A 26447-nucleotide genomic window follows, 5' to 3' on the forward strand; every position below is an offset into this window, starting at 1 on the left:
TACTTCATTCAAGTTCTTCTGATATGATCCTAAATTAATACTCTCTCAGCAATCATGCCAACTAATAAGGTATCATAACCCTTGATAAACTGATGCTGACACATTTTACTCTATTGAGGCCGTGACTTCATTGTGAACACAAGGAGACACTAAACCAAGCCTGCGTATGTGGGGTGTGAAAAACACCAATCACTTGTTTTTAAAATTTTAAAAGTTTAATAGTAATAAAATGGTTATAAAATAGTAATACAATTAGAGTAATAATAATTTGGACAATTTGTATTAGGACAATATGAGACAATAGAGACAGAGAGTTACAGACGTCCGGGTACCTTTTTGTGGGCAGCACGAGCCTGAAAAAGGACCCCGCTAACAAAGGATTAGCCCTTAAAAACAATAGCCTGTTGCATATTCATACATTTCATACATGATGCACAAATTCCATTCAAATACAGGATTTTGTCTGGTCATCGTCAACTTCTTCCTCTGAATCCTAACAGCACCTTCCAGGTGGGAAAAAGTTAATTTCTTCTGATAAGAGGGCAACAAATTCTTTTTCTCTGAAAGATTTAGGTGTCCTGTGGCTGCTATCTCGCTGCGAGTCCTTTCTTTTAAAAAAGTATCCTACATAGCATAGCTTCTATTTTAACATTTTTTATAGCCTAAAACTATATTTAACACACTACCTAAGAGAATTAATACAGCATTACTTTCTAACACAACACATATAGTATTTATTTTAATATTTGCGAAAAGCCAATCAGAAAATACACGCATTTTTCACAGGGGAGCTGCTTCCCCTTCGTGCCGTTTGCTGCTGTAGCAGGTGCTTTGCCCAGGGGGTTCGGCTGCGGGCTCTGCGGGGCGCTTCCCACCCTCCGCTGCCTCTGAGCCCGAGCTCCGCTGCTCTGGAGCCTGCGGCAGGCGCAGAGCCGGGCGGCGCTGTGATGCAGCTGGAACGGGGCAGCGCACAGAAGCGGCAGCTGCGCCGAGCTGCTTTCCTGGCTGCCATAATCAGGACGTACGGCACCACGGCAAAGTGCTTTTAAAATAAGTGGCTACGGAAATGTACAAGGATGAGACGTCACTGTGTCCGTGCGCCCGCAGGCCGCGGCCAGCACCAACCGCCGCTGACTGCGCGGCGCGGTGGGACCCCGCAGGAACTGCTTCCACTCCCTGCAGGGCCGGACCCACGCTGCCCGCCACACCCTCTTGTGGTCACGGGGCTTCGGCCAGTGTGCCCAACTGAGTTAAAGCGCTGCTATTACCGCTACTGACAAAATTAATTAAATTTAAAAAGGTTTGGCACTAGGGCGCCCCACGTCGCAGAAAGATGACGTCACCACGCGTGCGCCCACGCCTCGGCCGCGCCCGGCTGCCGCGCCGCCACCAGAGGGCGCCCCGGCCCGCGGCCCCGCCCCGCCTCGGCCCCGCCCCCGCCTCATTGGCGCCCGGCCGGGGCGGGGCCGCCGGGTCACGTGCCCTCCCACCGCCCTCCCCCGCCAGGCGGTGCTGGAGGACCTATCCCATAATGCCCTCTGGGGGCAGCCAGGGGCGGGCTGCAGGCGTCTCTCTGTGCCGCCCGGGCTCCGCCTCTGCCGGAGCGGAGCAGCGCCCCCGCCCGGGCCCCGCCGGCGCTGCCGCCGCGCTCCCCTGGCCACGCGCGGACATGTGGCGGCGCGGCGGGCGCTGAGCGCGCGGGGCCCCGCGAGCCCCGGCAGCCCCGAGGCGGCGGAGGGGGCGCGGGCAGCCGGACTCGCCGCTTCCTGCGGAGCAGAGACCAGACCGCGCCAGGGAACGTCGCGGCGCCAGGTGAGCACCGGCGGTTGGTGCCTGCCGCCTCCCTCGGGAATTTCCGTGCGGCGAGGGGAAGTGCTCGGGGCCGCAGGCCAGGCGCTGGCGGGCCGGGAGGGGAGGGCAGGCTGGAGGCGGTGCGGTCCCGCTTCGGCCGGGGCCTTCGCCCCCGCGCGGAGCCCGCCGGGCCAGGGCGCTCCCGCCGCTCCGTCGGGCTGGGGCGGAGTTTGCTGCCTGCCCCGGCCGCGTTTTCTCCCCTTCTCTCCCCTCCCCTCCCCACCCCTCCTCGCCGCCCGCGTCGTGGCGCCGTGCGGGAGCCCGGCCCGGCCCGGTGCTGGCGCTCGGTGGCCGCGGCGAGACGCGGGTCCGGCTCCCGTGCCCGCCGGCCCCCCTGGGGCGGGAGGGGAAACAAAGCGGGGCGGCCGGGGCGATCCGCCGGCCCGCTCCGTGCCGAAAGCTTTTGAGAAGCCGCACCGGGAGGAGCAGCAGCCCTGCCCGCTGACCCGGGAGCCGGGCTGAACAAAGATACGGCCCGCGAAGCACCATCCCTCTGCTCCCGGTGGGGTGCGCGCACCACCGGGCGCCTGGAGCTGTGAACACCGGCGGCTTTTGCTGGAGGAGCGGCTCCTGGGACCTGGGAGTTGAGGAGGAAGTTGCGCGGAGACGCTCAGCTCAAAGCCCAGCTCTGCTTTTGTGCTGCTCTGGGATCGCGACTTAGACATCAGCAAAGTTGGGCAGGGGGAGCGCTGGAGCCTGGAAGCAATTTACCGAGCCAGTGAGATAATCTCCAGTTCTTGAGTTTTATAGTACATGGTGTCCTAGTTTCTTTTTTTTTCCCTCTTTGGTGAGTATTAAAGAATATTATTAGCCTGAGCCCAAAATGTAACTCATCTTTGACAGTCCATCTCCACATCTATAACTTCAAAACAAAGCAGTATTGTTAGGACTAAAATCTGTCCCCGCCCTCTCACGATGTTTTGCTCTTAGGCTACTAATTAATTTTAAATTCTTAGGGAGAACGAGATAACAAAGGCCGGGTAGTTACCCTGTGTTTAGTATCAGTAACTAGGTGCTGTTGGCAAAGAGCAATTTATTAAAAATGTCAGGAGACAGTTAAGGCTGTGCCCATCTAAGTAATTATTATATCATGGATTGGAATGTCTGTGATTACTGAATAGCTGTTTTAAGTTTGGAATTTTATAGCTTCGGTGACCATAAAGGGAAATCTAGCTAACTGAGTGTCCAGTGTTAAGTTTGTAGGTCACTGTTGTGTTGGGGGCTTTTGATTTTCTTTGCAGTGGATCATAGTTTATAGTATAATCTGTCTTAAATTTTGCTGTGTAGGTGTTCAGACTTTTACACAGGGGAGAGTCATTTTGCCATGATTTCATTTGATCTTAGCCGAAATAAGTTGTAGGCTTCTTGAAATGACAGTGACAAAAAATTTGCTGTCATTTGGTTGATTCTATGTGATAATCCATGTCTCTTCTTTTTTAACTGGAAAAGCTGTATTTACAAACTCATAGTATTAAAGTAAAATGGATAGCATCCTCTTCAGTGGCATGGAAAATACTTGGAAATGATCCCAAGTAGTTTTTCAAGTGTTTCCTTCAACAAGGAATACAGTGTTTGATTTTGAGATTTCCTGAGATGAAACATATTGGAGGTGGGGAGGCTGTTTAGGCGTTTCGTAAGAATATTACATCTTTTTTAGCTTTCTTTCCAGCATTTTACATTTGCTGCTGTGTCAGCTCTCAGAGTGAGAAATTACACAAATAAAAAAATATGTGTATCACTGACCTTAAAGTTTGCTTTGGAATGAGCAGAGCAGGTAACAGCTTTGTGTCTGTGAGGAAATCTCTGTCTCCCAAATGGTCATGGAAGTGAATGTTTTTTCTGACCTTCTTGAATAGCAGTAATCCTGGGTTGACTAGTTTTTACCTCATATTTGGGTTGCCTTTGGAAACAACTTTCCAAAGTTGCATGGTATATGGTGAGTGTTTTGGCCATGATTTTATGGTTCTCCATCACATGTAAAGATTGAGTTTGTTGCGTGTGTGAAGATTGTTGAGTTTGCCCCAATGGGCAGTTGTGAGTTTATCTTAGTCTCCAGTTAGTCAGCTCTTGTCTTGGAAACACTGAGATGATGAAGAGTTTCTCTGTGCTCTCAGCTGGCTGTAGTTTGATGCAGTTGTTGCATGGCTTCTAGCCCCTGGTTTGATAAAACTTGCAGACCATTCTGCTCATTGTACATGTTTGGTCTTCCCAGGTTACATACATCTATTGGTTTTTGGTTTTATCCTGTTACAGGGTTTCTTTGCAGAATCTTCTCAGTCTTCTGCTGTCCTGAGTACTAAAACACCTGTGCAAAAACTTTAAATTATTTAAGTTGGCTTTATATTCTAATTAAAGGGTAATTTGTCTTTCAAATAATGATGTATTTAAACATACTTTATATTAAGAGAGGTGAAAAAAACCTGCTGGTAAAAGTTTGTAGGGCTGACTTGCCATACCTACAGCAAAATTCTTGATGCCTGGCTTTCTGTCAGTCCACTGTTCAGTGTTCAGATTTTCTTTGCCAACAGTCTAAGGTGAGGGACAAAAATTGTCTTTCCAGTTAGTACCTATAAAAAACATGCAGAACAATTCCTCATGATGGCTACTGACTATTCAGTGCTGTCAATCATTGTTATCAGTTTTTCTGAATGAATTTTTAAATGGTTATGGTTAATCTGCTGAACCCTTTAAGGCTGAAGTAGATTTTATAAATCTTGACATTGTCCAGATTTTTCTGCCTTTTTTTTTATTACAGGTTGGAGATCCAGTATTAAGCATCCTCTGTACTCATCAATCAAAACAAGGGCCAGTTCATCACTTTTCAGCAGTGTAGACGCATTATGTTTCATCTGGATGTACTAGTCCACCTTGCCCTGAAAGGCAGTGAGCTTGATTGGACAGGGTCTGTGTGCAGTGATATTGTATCTTCCCTGCTTCCCTACTCTTTTCACTCAGCTGGTGAGGATATGGACACAATTTGCAAGAAAGTTGCTTAATTTTGATACCCTGAACCAATTGATTTTCTTGTGTAGCAACATAGCTACGGTCGTGAAGTAGCAAAGGGAGGGCTCTAGCTGGAAGATGGAAGGTGAGTGTACCTCTACCTTTCTGTAGGCTAAAGCTGCAGCTCTGCTGTCTCAAGCAGCTGTGTTTGAGAGGTTTGTCACCTTGGCATCTGCCTCTGGTGAAGCATCAAAGGCACAATGAGGATGATGCCTTGAAAGGGCTCTCAAAGGTTGAATGCGCATAATCTGTAAGTGCCCCCACACCACATCCACCAAGTAGTTTTTCTCTGCTGGGAGCTTTAAAAAAACCAACCACCAGGGGCAGAGGAAGCCACAGAGGCTGCTTCTGAGAGAGAAGGTCCTTGAAACTTCTACTGTGTCCAGCAGAGCCAATCCCTGAAGGCTCTGATGGTGGACATATTGGCTGGCCTAATTAGAGAAGCTGGTAACACCTCTGTGATGACATCTTTAAGAAAATTAAAAGCCATGCAAGGCAGCCGCTGGGGCCATGCCGCCGGGGGCCATCCCCGCACCGCAAGTGGCCACGCAGCCAGGGCCATGCAGCCGGGGCGAGCACCCGTGCGGCCAGGGCTACCTGGGCATGGTCTGCGGTGAGCTGTGCTTGCTTGGCCACTTTTAACCAGCCATGCTGCAGGCAGAAGGGCAGGGGTGGCAGCAGCTTCTCCTTTTTTGGTGCCCCTCATGAAAAGAGGCACTGAATAGAGCCAGCGGCCAGTGCTGCCCGTGCAGTGCTGGAGGGGACCACATGGCTGACAGCAAGGGGCATGATGAGCAATTCCCTGATGTGGACCCCAGATGAGATCAACCTTTCAGCACTACAAAATCCTGTAAGAACTTTTGAATTGGTAGAACTTGAGAGCAAACGAACCTACAAATAACAATTCTCTCCTGAGTCAGAGAAAAGGAAAAGGTGAAGACACATGAGGAGAGCACAATGGAGACACTAAGGTCTGTAAAAGGAGGGAGTGGGAGGAGAAGGTGCTCCGGATATTGGAGCTGAGATTTTTCTACAAGCTGTGGTGAGGACTATAATACAACAAACTTTCCCTGTCGTTCATTAGGTGCATGGAGGGATGTAGAGGTCCGCTTGCAGCCCATGGGAAAAGATGCTCATGCTGGAGCAAGTAGATGCTGAAAGGCTGTGATCTAATGGGAAACTCAAACAGAGAGATAGAGAAAGGACCCTTGCTTCCAAAGTAGAGCAGCTCATCCTCAAAAGACTGCCCCCCATGAACTCATAACCCACAAAAAACAGTTGTGGGAGGAACTCACATTGTAGCAGGTCGGGCAGGACTGCTACTCGTGAAAATTAAAACCACACTAGAAAAGTTCACAGAGAACTGTCTCCTGTGAGGAGCACCCCGTGGCACAGCAGAAAAAAACAAACTCCTTTCCCTAATCAAACTGAAGATTTTTTTAAACAAATAACAAACTGACTAAAGACTCTCATGTTTTGTCTCTGTGCTGTTGGTGGGAAGGAAGGAGGGACTGGAGGGAGAAACAAGGTGTTATAGAGGTTTATCTTAGTTCCCAATATTCTCTTTTAATTCTGGTAATAAATTTTCTTTATACTGATTAAGCCTATTTTGCCCTTTAGTGTTTTCTCCTAATCCTTATCTCAATCTACGAGCTCTTCAGTTTTTCTTTCCCCTTCCTCTTCTCAACTATAGCAGAAGAGAATGAGTGTATAGTTTTTGTGGGTGCTTGGCGTTTAGCCAGTGTCAAATCATGACACTAAAAAAAAAAATAGAAAAGAGGAAGCTGCCTCTTCTTGAAAGGTTTAACTTTCCTATGTCCTTTTATTGCTGTGCATCAAGTTTCCTAAAGACTTGCAGTTGGAGAAACAAATCCAATATAAATGTGGAAGTTGTCGCTTCTAAACTTGGGAAATTGTTAACTGACTTCACGAAGGACGATCAAAATATGCATTTAATTTATTCAGGAAACAAATACATACACACACACACACCTGTATAGGCGTTGTACATCTATGTTTTATATTTGTGTATGTTTTGCTAGGTTGAATATTTTCACTTATTTATTTTTCATTAGCAAGTTATGCTGTCTCACAAATTTATTTTGATGAAACAGTAATATTGTTCTTTCTTTTTTTCCTCCGTGAGAACACAGAATTGGAATTTGAACTCAAAAATATTCTGCCATAGCAAAAATGAAAAAGTAACATTTTAATTTTATGGTTCTGTGATTGGTGGTATTTCTTCTTAACTTACTAAGATTTTCAGATTTTGCATGTGCATATATATATATAAATATAGATGTGTGTGTGTGTGAATAAAAGAATATGTAGAGAGAATTGGGAAGTAGAAATATTTTCCAGTAGCTGTTTTCTAAAGCCTAATAAATTGCAGTATCTGATCACCTTTTCTAAAAGACACTAATTATGTCTCTCTTAATGTGTTTTGTAGTTTAAGGAATGGTGAACTCACTTTAAAATGCGATGGTTAGGGGGAAAGTACTGCTTAACCATGATCTGCCTTGGCAGGTACTATTTATGAGTAAACCTGAGTGATGCATTTAGTGGTATTTGAAACTTTTTCAAGCTAGTACAAAATTGCTTGGAAATGTCAATTGAGTTAACCCTTGTTGTTTCTTGCTACCTGGCTTTTGTTAGACTGCCAGCAGTAATAAAGAATGTGAAAGTCCATGTGATCAGTGTCTGATAGAAGTCTTCATCTCTGTCCATATCTTTAGATAGCAACACAGGCCAAAACTGGAGCAGTGAAAAGTTGTGCTTTTCTTGATATGCCACAGGAGAGATGGAGAGAAGACACTTACATGAAAATGAGTTGAACTGATATTAAAAATCTGGATGTTAAGGTAGAATCTGAAGGTAGGCATGTGCTCTTAATTGGCCTGCTCGCTATTCAGAGTGAATAACTTCAGCAGTTCTGGACATAGGAGGGGCAATGAAATTCTCCTATGCTTTCCATATGGCTACTCAATAAGCACTTTCTATATGCAGTTTTGCTTTTTTAAAACGTTCTTAGTTTGTCAGTTGTTAGTTAAGAGGTAGTGACCATTGTGGATAGATGGGTGTAACAAAAAGTAAGTCCTATGAAACAGCTGGAGAAAATCAATCTGTTAGGGCTACTTTGAGCTCATTGGAGTTTTGGTTTAGAGATGTTACCAAATAAAGATAACTGTAACAATGAAAGTAAAATATATTCTTCTCTCTAAAGCTATGCAATTGTGATTTTTAAGATGCGATTTCATTAGAAGAAAGAAAGGTATCTTATGCAAGTCTTGGATAAGTTAGCGGGTTCCAGTGATTATTTTGTGGTTCTTATTCTGGCAAGAAACTCTGAATGACAGTGGAGTTCCTGGTTGTGTGGAACTTCTTTGGAAAGCTTAAGTTCTTTTTGCAATGGCATAGAATAACAATTATAATAAAGCCTATGTTGGTCACTTAAGAATTCACAGTAAAATACTGTTGTGTTGTAGATAATTTCTTGATGCCATATATATGGTGAAGCCAAAAAGGTGATTAGCATGACTATCTATTAGACTCGCTTCACAAATTGGAGGGAAAGGTGATGGAGTTCAGGTTGTATTTTCCAGCTCAGATCTGAGGTTGCCATCTTGCATTAGTAGTTTGTTACCTTTCTTTGCATTGCTGTTCATGTTAAGAAGGACCTTTTCTTACAAACCTGTCTTCTGTTCCTGGCTGGGGTTTTCTAACTTTATTTTAGCTGTCTTGAAAGTTATTGCTGAGTAAGGGCTGTGAAAACAAAATCAACGGTAACTGAAACTGCTTACTCCCCATCTATCTACTACGTCTGAAATGGCATTCAATGCATTGTTATTCTACAGATATTGTAGGAGATTTTGTACAAAACACAATTACCCTTAAAATTATTATAGTAGTCATAAATCCTTCACAAGCTCTCTTTTTCCACAAATACAGCATTTCTTTTTGTTCAGGTTTTGTAAGAGGTTAGTGTAGGTCTTTGACCTGAGCTTATGAAATGCTGTTGTTCCAAGCAAGAAGGAGCTCGAGGACTGTATTTTTGACCCCATAGCTTTCATCCAGTGTGGGTTTTTTTAAGTGTATACCTCAGAGAGGCAACATATGCTTTTAAATGGGTATGTTATTTCCTGTCTTTTGTTTGTTTTTGACTCAGTGTCTGTATATTTTACTTGTAATCTGATTTTTTTTTTGCAGAAATGCAATTTTTTAAATTGTGAACATGTCATAAACATGATACAAGTCTAAACCCTTGATTTGATGTTTCAAATGAAAGAACAGCATGCTTTTAATAGAGGACTCAAGTTCAGGGTATTTTTATCAAGGCTGTGTCTATTGTTCTATGCAGTCTTCTGTAGTCCTTTTTATTTCCCATGAAAGTTAAACCATAAAGTTATAGGGAAGCCTGTGCATTACATACATTTTGTTAAGAGAATGTCCTTCATTTTGCAGGGGTTCAACATGCAGAAGCTAAAAAATAGGAGTGCTGTGGTTTAGGTAAAAGAAAAAATAGTGGTAGTCTGTAGTTGGACAATTGCGTTCTGTTTCTTCCTTTGCTGCATTTGTCCTTTTTGTCTACAGCTCAAGATGCTTCTCTAATCACCTACCACTCTCATTCTGTTGCCCCATTACTTTTTACATCTTAAATATACTTCTTGCTGCTGCCCCTGAGCTTTTCATTTGAGCTCAGTCTTACTCCATCAGTTTTGCCCATCATTTTTCCTTCCCCTCTTAAAAAGTTTCATTCTCTGCTTCTGTCTTTGCAAGGTCTTTTGGTTCATCTCCTGCATCCCTGATGTTTGAGTCTGGCTATTTGGGTATGATTAGGATGGTATTAAGAAAAATAAAGATGGTCTTTCCAGTTTCTTTAGCATCAGAGACATGACTGCAACAAGTCCTGCTGTGTTGCCATAGCAGTGGCTGAAGTATGCTCATTCATCTTGTGGGAATGTTGTATGTGCTGTGTAGCAGTGGGATGGGAACTTAAAATTATTTGTGTATGCTAAGCACAGAACAAGATTATGGGGGGAAAAAATTAAATGCAACGACTACCAAAGGTTTACTGACTAAACACAAACTTTTTTCCCCCCAAATCTGTGACATGGCTGTATTTGGAAGGGTTATGTGTGCGGAAATCATGTTCTTACTCTCCGTGACCCACTGCCAAATATCTGCACTTTGGTGGAAAGCATGAAAATACTAGTGCTTCCAAGTGGCTAGAAAAAAGTACATTAAAAAAACAACCCTGTTCTTGGAAATGGCAGAGCCATTTTTGCTGACTTTGGTATGTAATGCTATCCCTTCCAGCTGCAAAAGTATGCATGTGACTAAGGAGCCTGAACAGCAGAAGGCAAGGTCCTGAGTTTAAGCTGATTGGATTTAGTTGCTTGAACCATGTGGACTTTGAAAATAGTACCTAATGCCTAATGAGTTCCTGTTATTTGTAAATTTCAGTTTCACCCAGTTTAGTCACAGACTACTTAGAAGAAACGCCAAAGTGCTGAATTCTAGATTTTTTGAGAGTGTGTTATATACACTATTTTTTCTTTCATATTTTTTTGTATTATGGTAATTACTACAGTATTTCAGTGTTTTGTTTTCAGGATATGAAATGATGTGACTTAGCCAGTGGCAAACACATGTTCTTCCTACAGGGGTTGTTGTGGTGTAGTGCTTCTTCTGTTGAGAGTCTTATCATCCATGTGCACGTGCAGGAGAGACAGCAGCACAGTGCGCATTGCCTTCTGTTCAAAATACTGGCTTGGAAAGAAAAATAAGGTGGGCTTTTAGTTTCTGTGAATGCATATTTCATCACCTTGTATCAGTCTTTAGGTTTTATTCATCCTGTCTTCTGTATAAAAGAAGCTGTTTTTTCCAAAGGGACTTAACTACAGCTCCAATGAATGTTTCCTCCTTATGGCTATTATGAGCCCAGCTGTGCACTTCTGTAAAGATTAGGTCTGGAATTGACTTATATAATTCAAAACATCTTTGGGAAGCAGTGTTATCAGTGCAGACTTACTGAGGAGCTACCCTGCAAGATTGCCTTAGTTTAGCATGTAGGGAAACTGCACAGCTTTGTCCTCACTGCTTTTGCATTGTCAAGAGCTGACAGAGGCTTGAGTAACATAATTTGTCATCTAGCAGAATGGGAAAGGGTTTTCTCACAGACTTGAGAAGTGTCACTAAAGAACCAGATGCGACACAAGCATAATTTTATATTACAGGTTAGATTGATCAGCTGGGACCGTATACTTTGAATCAAATGAAGCTGCATTGTGACAACTAACTCCCCCAAGTGCCTTTTTTTGTTTTTATTCTGTTACTTGCTGACTGGCAAGTTTAGCTTTATCTAGTTTTTTTGTCTGCAAATTGAATTTACCTAAACACAGGGCCATCTTGGTTGTCAGTGGTCACCCTGAAACACACTGATATTATAGAGGTGCCACATAGTTATACTTTGACATGTAATGTCACATGGTCTTATGAGCTAACCTCACTGCTGCTGCCAGATACTGAAAATCTTGTGAGATAGTTGATGTACATTGACTTGTGTACTTCAGCAGATTTCTCCACAGTTTATTATCACCTTTAAAATGAGTTCAGGAGAGATCCTAAACTTCTGCTATCCATTCTACCTTTTTACACTGTCCAGTAAACAGAAGTGTTTTGCTTGCAAAGCTCTAGAGTTCAATCTGATTTGTAGCAGCACTTCAATACCCAACATTCTGTAAAAGACATCGTGTCCCCCACAGTTTATAAAATATCTCAAATATGTGAGGTCTTATTAAATGGCATTTTTCTTACTACTCTTATTTTTTGCTTAAGTCTTGCAGGTATTGTTTTGTTAAACTTCTTTGAGGAGCACTGCCTATTCCACTGATTTAACAAGATCTGTACTGCAGGTTTTTGAGACAGTTGATAAGCATTATATATAGGAAGGTGATTACCTTGTGTGTGTGTGTGTGTTTGTGTGTGTGTGTCCACTGTAAGGTTCTTTCTTAAAACTCTTGATTTTCTGGATGGTCGGTTAGGTTACTGAGGGATAGTCACGGCATCTGAGTCACTACAGCAGTTCTCAAGCATGTTTTGATGGAGTTGTGCCTGCCTTCCCTGTTTAGGAGGCAGTTTATGGTGTTGTCCTGTCCAGTGCTGACTGGACATGAGTAAGTGTTTGCAGCTGCTGTTCGTGTTGTTGTTGATTGGGCCACAAAAAATGAACACATGGATTCTAGTAGGGACATAGCTGTAGCCACAGCATCTGTAATTGAGGTATACACATCAGTATCTTGCTAGATGGTGGAAAAAATGAGGATAATATCCACTGTCTTGCTTTGGGTGGGGGTGGCTTTTTTGGTTTTTTTTTGTGTAGGGAGAGAGAAGAGCAACAGGCAGCCGTGTACTGTTTAGTATGGTATAGTTCTAGCCATTTGGCTTTGGTAGTTTTCTCCTGTGACTTTACCTTGCATTTTCATGGACCTGGCAGCTGAATCTAGCTAGGTATTGCTGTGTCCTTGAAGGGGGTGCAGTTTGACAACAGTCAAACTTTTTTTGCACCTTACCACTGTCAAAAGGGGCAATGCCTTTTTATGTCTTCCCTCCCTCATTCTGTCACTTACAATGTCTTTGGACCCCTATGGCTCTTAGTGAGTCTGCTCACCATCACTAGTGGTGAGAAACATAGCTGCTTCTTTGGGTGGCAGCAAGCTGTCAGCTGTCTTGGGTAATTGCATCCTTAGAGGGTCTGGAAAGAGTCTTAAAATCAGCAGTATCTCCTTGCTTGAGTAGCAGTGATTCTTTCCAAGACACTGGATCTACATGAATAGGCTTAAACCACCTATAGAAAAAGATTTCTCTCTTTATTTCCCAAGGCATAGCGCTGGTCTTTCTTTCTCTTCGTCTTTGTTGGTTCTATTGGATTTGATTTGGGAATGCAGACAAGGTGCAATTTGAGCTTACAAAGAGTAAAGATCCTCTTTAAAAGCTCGCTTTTGAGTGCCACTGTAGGTTCTATTCTCACTAATGTGCTGGATCAAGAGATTTTACACAAAGGAGAAAATCCAGGATAAGTGCTTCCAGATTCTCAATGTAGCCCTCATTTATTGAAGAGCAAACCACATTACTCAATTGTCACTTGAAGCAAGTCTGCCTTCCAGGCTCTTCTGACAAATCAGATGTTTTTCCAAATAAAAGATAAAACAACCATGAAGGTTCTTGATGTACTTAGACAAATACCCAGTAATGTGGTTTTTTTCCTATTGTGTTTTTTGGTGTATGTGTTATGTTAGACATAGTGATACAAGTAGGTCAAAAGCTTTTCAAATGTTCAACTGCCCTTGGAAATTATAAGTATTTTCTCAGCCCATGTCTTAGACAGCACAAAAGTTCTGGCAAAATGTTTAAAATTTTTCTTCAGCAGCTGGACGTGTTCCCAGTAGTGGTCCAGAGATTAGGATGAGCCCGTATGAGGAACTTCAGAGGATGCATGTTCTGTCATTAACTACTAAAACTACAATAACAAAAACCACTACCAACAAAAATCTGGTTTTGTGAATGTGACTAGTTGTTGAGGTTTGTTTTCTTTAAAAACATACTTGCTGAGGGAGTGGCTTAAACATCTTTCCCAGGTTTCTTAATGACCATGAAAATTAATAGGGAGAAACAGAGTCCTTCCTACTACTGCCCAAGAATTTGATGGGACTAAAGGGTGTTATTCTTGTTAATTAAGCAAATAAATTCTGTGTACTAAATATATGTCTGACTGTTGTTTCATAATTGAAACTTATTGTTTCTTGAGTTATTAAAAAATCAAAATACAACTAAGAGTCCCCCAAATCCTTTTTAAAGTAAAATATTTTTAATAGTAACAGAACAGTCTAAGTAAATGCTACTTGAGTATTAATGCAACATGTATCTAAAAAGCTGAAAGTTTGATTACAAATGTTTCTTGAGTTAAATCTGTTGCAGAAATGAGTAACTGCAAAATGATGTCCAAGATACCTTTCTCACTGGAGACTTCATTGCGTGTGTTCTTGATTTCCATCCCCCTTTCCAGCTGAACTGGGGTACTTGTGTGTAGATGAGTCTCTAGACTGTTAGTGTGGTGGAGGAAGAGTGTATTTAGTTGTTGCATTATATTTACAGGGTATAAAGAATGCTTGTAAAGACTTTGTCTTGTAGTTAGGCAAAAAGGAGGCATGTGCTAATTTCATGTGTCACTTATAACTAGGCTTCTGTAATTTTTTTAATCCAATGCTTTTTCTATGTCTATTTAAGCTTATAATATAATAGATTCATTGATAAATTAAGAGGCATGACTTTGAACAGAACAAGTCTTTTCTTTCCACATGCACAATGAATTAGTGTTGAAATACATCTGTATTTTTAGGTTGTGAGTTGTATGAAGTAGTTTGTGTGAATCACAGTTGTACTTTTGTGATATAGGAAATAGTTTAATGTGTGCATGGTACTTAGTCTGCTTTATGGAGTTGTTTAAATTCTTCATGAAGCTGAGTTCCTCAGATGGAGAGGGACAAATCTGTTACCACAATCTACAGTCAACTCTCTTGAAGAACTTTTGTTGGCAGATGCATTCCATGAAAACAAGAACAGGAATTTCATTTCCTTGGAAGAATAGCCTAGAAACGTAAACATTTAAGGGAGCAGGGAAATGAGGTAGTGTTGTGTACCTGTGCTAGTGTTTCTGATCACTGTTCTCAGTTTAATATACTAGAATACCCTTGTCTTTATGTCAAATATGAAACAAAGTAAGATATTTCTCTTAGAAAGTAATTCCATTGAGAATGTATAAGCACCAGAAAAATACTGTCTTTGCTGTAATGTTATGCTGTCTTTAGGCATTCTTAGGAAGGATTCTCTAGAGTTTGGAGAGGGGTGCGGTTTCTTGGTGGGTTTTTTGGTTGGGCTTTTGTTGGGTTTTTTTTTTTTTTTGGAGGTTTTTTTGGTTGGTTTTTTGGTTTTGGGGTTTTTTTTTTGTCTTGTTTTGTTTTTTGGGGTTTTTTTTTTGTCAGCACAGAATTCACAGAATCATTAGGTTGAAAGAGACATTCATGATCATCAAGTTCAAACCATGCACTAACACCTCAACTAAACCATGGCGCTGAGTGCCACATCCAGTCTTTGTTTTAACACATCCAGGGATGGTGACTCCGCCACCTCCCAGGGCAGGCCATTCCAGTACCTTATCACCCTTTCTGTAAAATACTTCTTCCTAATATCCAACCTATATTTCCCTTGACACAGCTTGAGACTTTGTCCTCTGGTTCTGTCAGTTGCTGTCTGGTGAAAGAGACCAACCCCCAGCTGACTACAGCCGCCTTTCAGGGAGTTATAGAGAGATAAGGTCACCTTTGAGTCTCCTTTTCTCCAGGCTGAACACCCCCAGCTCCCTCAGCCATTCCTCACAGGGTTTGTGTTCCCAGCCCCTCACCAGCCTCGTTGCCTTCTCTGGACGCGCTCGAGCGTCTCAACGTCCTTCCCAAACTGAGGGGCCAGAACTGGACACAGCACTCTAGGTGTGGCCTCACCAGTGCTGAGTACAGGGGAGAATGACCTCCCTGCTCCTGCTGGCCACACTATTCCTGATCCAGGCCAGGATGCCACTGGCCTTCTTGGCCCCCGGGGCACACTGCTGGCTCATGTTCAGTCGGCTGTCACCAGTACCCCCAGGTCCCTTTCTGCCTGGGCACTGTCCAGCCACACCATCCCCAGCCCAGAGCATTGCAGAGGGTTACTGTGGCCAAAATGCAGGACTCGGCACTTGCACTTATTAAACTGCATCTTACTGGACTCTGCCCATCCATCCAACCATTGCAGGTCTCTCTGCAGAGCCCTCCTACTTTCCAACAGATCAACACATGCTCCCAGCTTAGTGTCATCTTAAAATTTACTAATGAAAGACTCAATCCCCTCATCCGTGTCATCAGTAAAGATATTGAACAGAACTGGCCCCAGCACAGACCCCTGAGGGACACCCCTGGTGACTGGCCCCAGCTGTGGATGCAGCACCGTTCACCACCCCTGTCTGGGCCCAGCCATCCAGCCCATTCCTAACCCAGCACAGAGCGCTCCTGTCCAAGCCATGGGCTGCAGCTTTTCCAGGAGTGTGCTGTGGGAGACAGTGTCAAAGGCATAAACATAGTATAGTGTTTGTTGCTGTCTTATCACATTTTTGGAAAAATAAGTATTCTATTTTTTATGCTGTTTACTCTTTCTAAACGACCATGTTCTCTTTTACTAACTCTGCTTTTAATCATATAAATGTAGTAACAGTCCAGTGTTAACTCTTCTGCTATTCTAATGCCTGTGATGCCCCTTTTAAAATAATGGAGAAAACAGTCTTTTCAAAGTTAATTTGTTAAATAGTGTGTAAATTTTGATTATATCTTTTACTTTATTTATAAAAATTTCAGTAATATTAAATTTCTCTGCTGTGTTGTGCAAAATGCAATGTCAAACTGGTGAAGTGCTGTGCAAAGTGATCTGTGAAATGCATTAGCAGCACTCCGTATCTGTTTAAATAATAGGCTTGTGAGAAGAATGGGGTAACACCACATAAATGTTTTTGGTTGCTGCATGTCTTGGGTTACTGATATTCTGTCAGAATTTTAGGATTTCTGTTTTTCTAATTATAAGTGTGTCAGAATTTATGGGATGTCTGTGTCTAGAAAGAGTACAATGGAGTAAAAGGTTACTTTGTCTGGGGAAAAACAAATTTGAAGAGCTTCTGTGTACTGTTTCTGCAATCTGTTTTAGTGAATTCCTGACCTCTGTTATAATAAGTGCAAACTCAAAAGCTACTCCTTAATTTGGTATCTAGATTGTGTCTATTTAAATAATTTTCTGTGGATGTATGCAGAGAGCAGAATTCTTGATCTTGTCTTGAAACTGACTCAGATATAAGGTGTCCTGGGACTTCTAGGGTTGAAACATGTTTGAGTACAGCTTGTGGAATTTTCGGCTTCTGTAAAGCACCACTGAGGTGATGTTTGAATGATGTGATGAAGAGAGGATGTTCTTATATTTTGTGTATAAAATCATCTATACTGCACACTACTTATTGCATGATTTACACTTTCTGGGGCCAAAGCCACTTGTGCAAATCAGAGCAAAAGCAACAGAACACAATCTCCTAAATTCAAATGTGGTTTTCGTGGTCTTACCTGTCCTAATTTCACGCAGATTTTACTTGTTGAAGACATTAAATTTTAAGGGAGCAGCTTGACTTGGGTTGGGTTTCCTTTTGCTTAGCTTGCAAAAGGTGGAGATCTGGACAGTGGTTGTTTTGCCAACAGAACTTGCCTATAGCTTACAGCATTGACTGCAATTTGGTCAGTGTTAGTATTAGTGCTGGTAACCAGCCTACAGTTGATACCGTGTATTGATGATATCTTTTGAAATAATTTTAGATATAAAAATGTGATAGCAGTGTAGGAGGGAAATCCCTTAAAGCTAGGCTTTTCTTTCCTTGTCCCTTCACTTTCCCCTACTCTCAGTGGGATTGATTGCCATGTTCCCTTTGGGGAATCAAGTGATTTCTAATGGGAGTATTGAAGCCAGTTTGAATTCTAACTGCAGATTTCTAATTAGTTTCACGGTTTTGACCATTTCTTTAGCAAACTGCCTGTGTTTTGAGACTCACAGATTGGAGTCCTGATTTCTTTGGTTGACTAAGGAAACAAGAAGTATATGTGATGGGAATGTGCAGCAGAGTTGCTTTTATTAGTATAAAAAAATGATCATTAAAACACTTCTGCTGCCATGATCAAGCAATAAAGACTTGATCAGAAGAAAAGCTTGGGGTAGCAAATTCTGTCTCCCTCTTCTGGATGTCGTGGTGGTAAAGGAAAATTATTGTAGTTTCTGAGCGAAATAGGAGGAAGTTTAGTTGAGGAACCCAATTGTGGCAGTTTCAGCTCTGTCCTGCTGCTTTGTCTAGCAAAGGGGTGTCGAACCTCAGCTGGTTTGCTTCAGGTTTGAATGCTTAAGTAGCAGACATTGGTAATCTCTGATTTCTTCAGTGTCTTCTGAAGTTTCCTTTTGTCCTTTTAAATTCTAATAATTTTTAAAGCTTCATATAGTTTTGAAGAAAGCTGTTGTTCCCTCTGGGGCTGGGGTTGGAGCTTTAGGTGTACATACTATCTCTGCTGTGACTACAGGAGTTTTGAAATGCAGGAGATTCAGACCTTGGTATTCTTTTTTCAAGTGTGTTTCATTCTACATGTATTAAGTAAGCTTCCAAAGAAGATATACTTTCTATTTCTTAGGTAGGGTCAAATTCTTTTAACTTTTGTGATGTGGATCACTGGATGTACTTCATCTGTGCTCTCTTTCACAGAGCAGTTAAAAAGCGCATCCCCATTCATGATACTGCACTGCTCCTGTGCTTGTGACCTGTCCCTTGTTTGATACAAATTTCTCTACATGTTTTACTGAGTGCAAATAGTTTGAACTATTTCCTTCTTGCTTTTGTCATACAAATATAAGCTGCATTCATTTTTCTCACTTGCCATTACTACAGTGATTCTTGGTTTGTAAAACAACCAATTCTTCTGGTGCTAGAGTGTTTAAAGTTTGTTGCTTCAAATATTTGCATAGAGCAGTTTGCAGGTGTTAGTTACTGCAGTGTTGCATGGGGTCATTTGCATGGAAACTTAGCAATATGTTGCATTTTTAAAAATAAAAGCACCAGTGGTAGTCTTAAAACACTGCAAAAATGTCTCATCTGTTGAACAAAAGCAAATTTTGAAATTGGAAACATCAGTTGCTAGACAGCAATAATGATGCTTATAAATTGTAAACAATCTCTTAACTTCTAATACCATGTATTTCTACTCTACAATGGAGAATATTCTTAATTTTTTTTAATTTCAAGTTGCAATCTAAATGAACTGTTTCTGTGTTTTCCAGACTACATTTTGTAAGATGAAGAACAGAAAGCAATGTATTCAAGATACTGAGGATCAGACACATGAAGGCATGGAAGGTAAAGTTTGTGTGTGTGAAAAGATTGAAGCATATTATTCAGGTTGAAGCTGTGAAGGTCTGATTTTTTTCATTTGCTCTCTCAATTAGTATGCTGCTTGTTTTGAAAGAAGTTGTGTAAATATAACCACTCTCTCATAATATTTGGCATTGGCCTGTGCGGTCCCCAAATAATTTCCTGCCTCTTCTCTTGTTGTTACTTGTTAGCTTCTAGTAGCAAAACAAAATGTTGATAGCAATTGCTATTCAGAGAAAATGATTATTCAGAGTAAAATTCCTTGAAGAAGAGTTCATACTTTTTTTTTATTCTGAAAACACTTTCCAACTCTAACAAAATCAGGAGCATTTTTTATTTAATGTACATGATTAGGTAAATATTTGAAGATATTCAGATTAAGATAACTCTGACAGAAATGCTGAAGTAAAGGTAGACCATATGTATATAAGATAATATAGAATATGCTGGTGTAATTTAAGTCATGGAGAGAGTACAAACATGCAAGGAGGAAGAGCGTTGGAGAATTATGTCTAAATGACTACATAACCAAGAGGAAACACTGTGATACTTGCTTTATTGAAATATCCCTGTAATTAACTTTGTTTTGATGGCAAAGACTGGTACAGTAGTCTATGAAATAAGTTGCTTAGCTTTCTTCATCTGAAACACACTTTCCTGTAGTTACAAGCAAGTTGAATTCAAGTTTTCAGGTCTAATGCAGCCAAGAAGCTGGCCAGAAGACTATTTGAAAGAATTCTTACTTCTCTATTATTCAAATCTAGAAGGACTTTGTTTCAAAAACTGTCAAAACTTCTGAGTGTCACTGTTAATAATACCAGGTGAAGAAAACGAGGAAAGCTGTTCCTGTTCTACGTTATTGTATGATGGCAACACATGCCCCATCTGTCTGAACTGCCTTCTAGAGCAAGAGATTGGGTTTCCTGAGAACTGCAGTCATACCTTCTGCATGACTTGTATTCTTAAATGGGCTGAGGTAAGACTGAGCACCAAGGTGTGTTTTTATTTTTCAGTGAAATCTATTGCATCTAATACCTACAGATATATTTTTTTTAAAGTTACAGATTTTACTTTGCACAGAAGTGTTCAGTGACCAATTTGTAAATAGACTTTGGAAAACTTTGTTCTTAATGCGATAAAGTATTTTGAGTTTTCTTTCACTAGGCAATCTTACTTATTCTAGTAACTTATTGGTTGCTAGAGATTAGGGATAAGTAAATAGGGTGGTGTTGGCTGTTTGGACGATCAGACAGTATTATATACATGCTATAATATTGCATTGTTGTTAGCTTAATCTTACTTTGTGATAACCCTTAGGCTTTGTCATAGTGTCAGCTCAGGGCTGGGACCAATATGTATTCATGTTAGTCTACAAAATGAGTGATACAACCTTAGGTTTCTACCTGTAGAGAGAATTCAGCTAAAAGCTTTACTGCTGTTCTAAAAAAAAAAATCATTTTAATGAGGACTGGTTTTTGTTCTATGTCAATAACTTAGTAGATAGTTCTGGAACATTAAAGAAAAATGACTTGTTGAAGAAATCCTTGATGACCTTGTTCTATTTAGTCCATTTTCCCTCAGCTATGTTATGCAATCATTGCATTCAGTCTGGTGTCTTTACCTTTCCTGTAACTTTTTCAATTATCAGTATAAAACACCAAATTAATATTGCTTTGTACTGGGATGAGTGGGGGTTGCTGCCTTTTGCCCTGCTTCTATGGACTTGAATTTGTTTGTCACTTTGGTGAGATCACTGTTTGGTTTCTTTCATTCTTTTGAAGTAAATTATGATTTTGATTTCAGTATTCCCTTTAGAACATTGGTATTATTTGGTTGATCTGTATATATGCAATATGCTTATTCTTGCTATGTTTTAACCTTAATATCTGAAAACCAGTGGTAGTGCAATTTTCTGAAGCATTTATATGAACTTTAGAATACTAAAAAAAAAGTTATTACATTAAAATTGCTTTAGATTTACAAACCAGATAATAAACAAAGTTTCCTGTTGCCAGATTTTCTGTTTTGCATTCAATTCAGTGGAGCAATTTGATTTGTAAGGGAAGAGGAAATTCTCACCTGTAATTTTACCCTGAGTGACTTAGCTGGTTGCTATAATGACAGCTGAAAAGCATTAAACAGTGACATGCACAGGGAAGCAGTACAGTATATTGGCTTGCTGCTGGATTCGAGTTTATTCACATTCTCTAACAGATGCTTTTAAGCCCAACGAGGAAGAGGAATTTTCTTGTTCTAAAAGGGCAGGTGAGTGATATGACATTTTTCTTGTCATGTCTTTTTTTTGTGGTCTGAGGTGCTATTCAAATAGAATAAAAGCAACTTCTCTTAAAAGTTGATAGGTAAAGTAGATGTGATGCCATGAAAAAGATGTGGGGGAGTTTCTAAAGCTACATAAGGCTGCTGCTGCTGCTTTTCATTAGCAACATCAGATAGGCAAAACCAGCCAGGCTTCCTTTTCTGAGGTTACTTAACAGACAGGCCTGTTGAGTTCATGGAACTCCACTGCCTAATTTCGTAGTTTTAATTAAAAGTAAAGTGACAAAATAAGCGTTGAAGCCTGGGTAACAGTTCAGAGGCTTCAGCTGTGAGAAGCAGATGAGGTTCTATAGATTTGAACAATAGAAAAATATTATAAGCATGTCACCATTTAAAACATGCTGATGCTGTGTACTTTTTGCCTGTTACTGATATTTAGTAATTGAATGTGTTCTTTTTTGAGAAGTGTTGCAAAAGGGTTAGTTTTTTCTGGTTCCTCGTTGATCATAAACATAATTTAATTCATTCTGAGTAATGAAGATATAAAAAAGATGCAAAAATTACCTGCTGCTTAAAAAATACATTGCCTGATTCTGGGTAAAGATTAAGTATTTTTTAGGAATATAAACAAATTGCTTTTAGAAATGGTATTTTCTTCTTTAAGTGCTGGAGGAAGACAAAATTGAGAATAAAATTGAATTGTCTTAAAAAAAAAAAACCAACTAATATTTACATTATTTGACATGTTCTTTTGTGTATCTTCAGTTCCGCTCCATACACTTAGAGGCTTTGCCAGCAGTCTGTGTTCAAGTTGGGTATTTATTTTATTTTTCTGTATAGCATCTGGGCTACAAAATATAACAGGATAAGCTGCTTCTTTAAACTGTTGTTTTCAAATTGTACATAATCATTGTTCTCCTGAGAGTTTATGGCTTTTTTATATAACTGTGTAGACTCAATCAAAACCAGGGTAGTTTAGGCAAAAGATTAGAGTTTAACTGTTCTGCTCCCTCTTCAGTCTACAGGAGATTTTCAACATGGCAGCTGCAGTAAAGTGTCCTGTACCATCAGATCTTCTGTCTGAAAGCAGCAGTTATAACACTTTGAGCATCTTACTTTTTAAGAAGTGAGAGAATATAGATTTAAAAAAAACACTTAAAAGCAATAAAAAAGCAATGTATAAAAATTGCCTTTATTCCAAAAGGTAAAGAGAGGTAGGAAACCTGCTGCAGAACAGGTCTAATACATTAGATCCTGTTGGCTAGATCTGAACATTTAGTTTCAGAATTACATAGCATTACAGTTGAGTCAGTACTATATTTTCTTTCCCTTTGAAGAAAGATGTCTAAAGCCTAAAAGGAAAGTGAGGGACAGACCAAGAATCCCCACAAAGGAGTTAATCTTCAGAGTAACTTTTTAATAAGTCCCTTGAATTGTTCTGCTCTCTTTGGCTGTGTTAATTGTGGCATTTGAGAGCATTGCTATGCACAAAATCAGTTGCCTATACTATTAAACTCTTCTATACTATTAGACTGTCAACTTGTGTGCTTTTGGCCGTGCTAACTGGTGCTCTCCCAGTCACTGCCGGGGGCTGTTCTCAGTAGGCACACGAAGATTAACATAAATGTTTGTCATCCTGTGCCAGCTGTCAACCACTTCTGTAAACCAACATGGTGTAATTTACTAATGAAGACTCTCAAGCTTGAGGCTTTGTATTTCAGTGAGTTTGTGCTGGAAGATCATAAAAAAGTAGAAGGTGCTAAATCAGGAGCTGAGGTTACTGGACACACCCTTCAGTGGGAATGTAGAATGACAGTGTAAGTGAAGGGTTGCTTTCAGTGTAAAGAGCATGCATGTGGTAACATTATTTTGGCCACATTAAAAAAGGAGGGAGGGTCTAGCTAACAACAAAAATCCCCTATCTAGAGTCTTTAAATACCACCAGTAATGTCGTGTTACACCAAAGGGAGCAATTACATTAACGTGTTTCTGTCATCTGTAATGCTATTAGTATATTTAAACTACTAACCACTTGGGTCAAAACGAATTTTTTAAACTTTTTTTTCTGATAAACTTGTATTTTGTATTTTCATTGGTAAGCACATGTTTTAGTTTATAATAATTGGTTCTGAAAGGATTTAAGTGAAACTGATACAAAGAAAAGTTAACTAGGCATCTGTGGCAAACATGCTCAAAGTAGTTAACGCTACCTCAGCTAAGACAACTGCTTTAGCAGCTGTGGTGTCGTGCCTGTATGCATTAGAGAAAAATCTTTATCTTTGTTTTTCTATTTGATTCAAAGAAAACAGTCTTAGAAACAATAAATATTTACTGTAGGCTTTAAGAAATGTACTGGAGATTTCTATCTCTGTTCTTCTATTAATTCCTCTTATGAACTGTCATGAGAGATGAGTGTTGAAGAAAAGATTCAGTGTGTTGTCTGCATTATTACAATGTTTGTGTAACAGACATTGATTTCAGTGACCCTCACCTACCAAGCTTATCTCATGCTCTGGTCTTGGTTTCCTGCATTATTTTTTCCCTATCTGGGGAATTTGAAAGTGGAGTATGTGCAGTCATAAATTCTCCAAAGCCTTGGGGCATGTTCAGGTAGGCCCTGTACAGGATCTGTGGTTGACTAGATCAAACTAAGCAGTTGGCGCAAAGAGCTGTCGTGCAGTATGTTTCTAGTGGATGTTCTTAGGTGTTTTATTCATAGATTTTGATGTTCAGTTCTTAGAGTAGTCGTTGCCTTTGTGCTCATAGAAGGTTTGGATTATTGTGTATGTGGATTATACTACTGCACATGTATATTCTTCTGAGGTTAAGGAGAGTTACCTGTATGATAACTGGGATTCTTAATGTGTTTTCTGATCTTTCTGATCTGGATTATTTTTTTCTGAGGGACATTGGAAGGAATCAGTTTAAGTGGCAACAACATCCACAGAGATCTGCAATACAGAGCATTATGGGCAAGATTTAAGATGACACTAATGAGCAAAACATAGATTGTGTTCAAAGAAACACAACCTAAAACCCCAAAAATAACAGTGGAAAAAACCTTATTGTTCAAGTATACCCAAAGTGATCTATACGTAGACAGTTCATCTGAGAACTGATGTTCAGAAAACCTGTTTCGGGAAGTGTAGATTTAAATACCTTTTTGCAAATTACGTTTGCTTTGTAGTATACAGTTGTTCTTGGCTGTTTCCCTGCTTAAGCAGGGGGGTTGGGCAAGATGACTTCCAGAGATCTCTTCCAACCTCAGCCACTTTGTGATTTTGCAAGAACATTTGTGTAGCAACTTATGAATGTTAATGCTGTTGAAGTGCAGTGCAAAAGTCTGAGTGGTTTTCATTTTACTCCAGTTCTTCCAATAGTGTCAATACAATTAAGCTTAATTTGTCAACACTTCATGGCAATTTTGAATTGGAACTTAAGAACTAGCCAGCTGTGTAATGTAGGTAGAGAGAATAGAGCTGTTTAGATTTGTAACTAAGTAGTCTACTGGTTAGCTGTTAAAAGTGTAATCTGTTCTTTTGCACTCTGTATTATAACTATCAGTGATTTTCCTTCCAAAAAAGACTTGTCAGAAATAGTGCTTTCTTAAAGTATAACTATAAAACTTTTAAATGTACTTGCTTTTTAAAAGTAGACTGAAAAAAAGGTAATGGTAAGTTTTTACATGCTTCTAGAAAATAGTGCATTTTCTGATGTCTTCCTACTTTCATTAAAATGTGGAGAGGGTGTTTCTCACTACATGTGGTGTAATGGTCTCCCTGTTCACTGAAGCTGGAGGTGTTACTGTGGGCTTTTTGCTGTACTGTTATTACAAGGTGAAGTGAAATATACAGACATTGCTTTAACAGTCTAAATCTCACTTTAGGTCTGAATTTATTTAGGAGAATCTGGTATTATTTATTTGTGTTTAACAGATTATCTAAAAGTTCAGGATCATGTTTCTTTTTCTATCAGCTTTTCAATACAAAATTTGGAGAACAGTCTTTTTTATGAGCCGCTTGAAGAAAAAAAAATAGGGGGAGGGATTTACTGCAGCAACTCGAATTCTGTACTTGGATCTTGTTACTGCTTGTTATGAAACCTCGTAACATGGAACTTGATGAGATGGGGGTATCTGTCAAAGTTATTTTATCAGCCAAATATGTTTCAGGGTTAGCTTCCACCTGTTGGTATAGCTTTCTGAAAATTCCTATCTGAAATATAGTAACTGCTTCATCCTTTTGCCTACCTCACTTCGTTCAAATGCTGTTTGAATTGATGCAGTTAAAACTGGGAACTATTGCTCCTTGAGTTTAGAGAGCACAGTTCTGTGTTGCTCTAGCAGTTACAGGAATATAGAAATTAGGTTATGCCTGTGGAGCTAAAGTAAGATTTTTCTAGAGGGTCATAAAAATCAAGTAAAATACAATAATTTTATTTTTTTTAATCTGAAAATGAAACATATTGCTTGTGGATAACTTTCCAGGGCTTGCAGATTTTTGTGAATGCTTATGTATTTTATGAAGCAAATTCTTCAGCTATCACAGGATGGGTGAAAGGAGTTATCAGGTTTAACAGGAAAACTCTCAATAGTTTCATGTGGAGAATAAAACAATCAAAGATATTTTGAAGTGTGCTAAGCTACTAGTGTGTGATTTTCCAAGGAAAGAACTGTTCAGAAGCAAAGCAAGCAGGCCACAAATACCCGCGCTGAGGTTCTAATGATATTGATGATTACATTAAGTACTGCATGTTCTGATTTTTAAAGCGATGGTAAAGAAAGATATTGTAACAATCTGTGGTTCTTCTAGGGTTTTGATACATTTCACATACCTTCTCCCTTGTGCGCAATAAAAGTGGTAGCTGCTCCTCGGACTTGTTCCATGTCAGCATCTTCTTTCTTGTTTTAAATGTTCTTTATCAAAAAGTACAGTGTACGTTCACTATTACTTACAATGCTCCCTGAATGGAAACCTCAGAAGAGTGGAATTGCTAACCTGCCTTTGATGAAAGAAGACTCAACACCTTTGTTACCTGAACCAGGTTCTCAAAAAACATGAGAGATGAGTTAAAGGTCAACACTCCTCATAATTGCTTCTTCTAATGAATGTTGGCTTTTTTTACCTTTATTCCTTTCTATAACATATAAATCCTGTCTTGCTGTTGGGAAAAGGGATGGGGAAGGAACTTTGGGTTTTTTCGTCCATTTTTTCCAACATTTTAAAGGTTTGCTTTTATTTGTTAGCAGACAGGTGAGAACTGATGCATGTTTAGACAGAAGTAACCT

At 40.2% G+C, this 26447-nt stretch overlaps 1 protein-coding gene across 3 annotated transcripts in view; it reads left to right on the forward strand.

The window, feature by feature from the left end:
* The first annotated feature begins 1679 nt into the window (after nt 1-1679).
* SCAF11 (SR-related CTD associated factor 11) overlaps nt 1680-26447 on the forward strand; it is a 50704-nt gene continuing 25936 nt past the window's right edge. The window contains exons 1-3 of one of the 3 annotated variants that reach the window (XM_030959564.1): nt 1680-1812; nt 18793-18868; nt 19705-19859. In XM_030959564.1, coding sequence (XP_030815424.1) covers nt 18808-18868; nt 19705-19859 — 216 coding nt within the window. In that variant the 5' untranslated portion in view covers nt 1680-1812; nt 18793-18807. Of the gene's footprint in view, nt 1813-1862; nt 2639-6962; nt 7729-18792; nt 18869-19704; nt 19860-26447 lie in introns of those variants that run through there. The other 2 variants (XM_030959565.1, XM_030959566.1) reach the window with 2 other exon arrangements.

Source organism: Camarhynchus parvulus, chromosome 1A (genome assembly GCF_901933205.1).
Source record: "Camarhynchus parvulus chromosome 1A, STF_HiC, whole genome shotgun sequence".
NCBI lineage: Eukaryota > Metazoa > Chordata > Aves > Passeriformes > Thraupidae > Camarhynchus > Camarhynchus parvulus.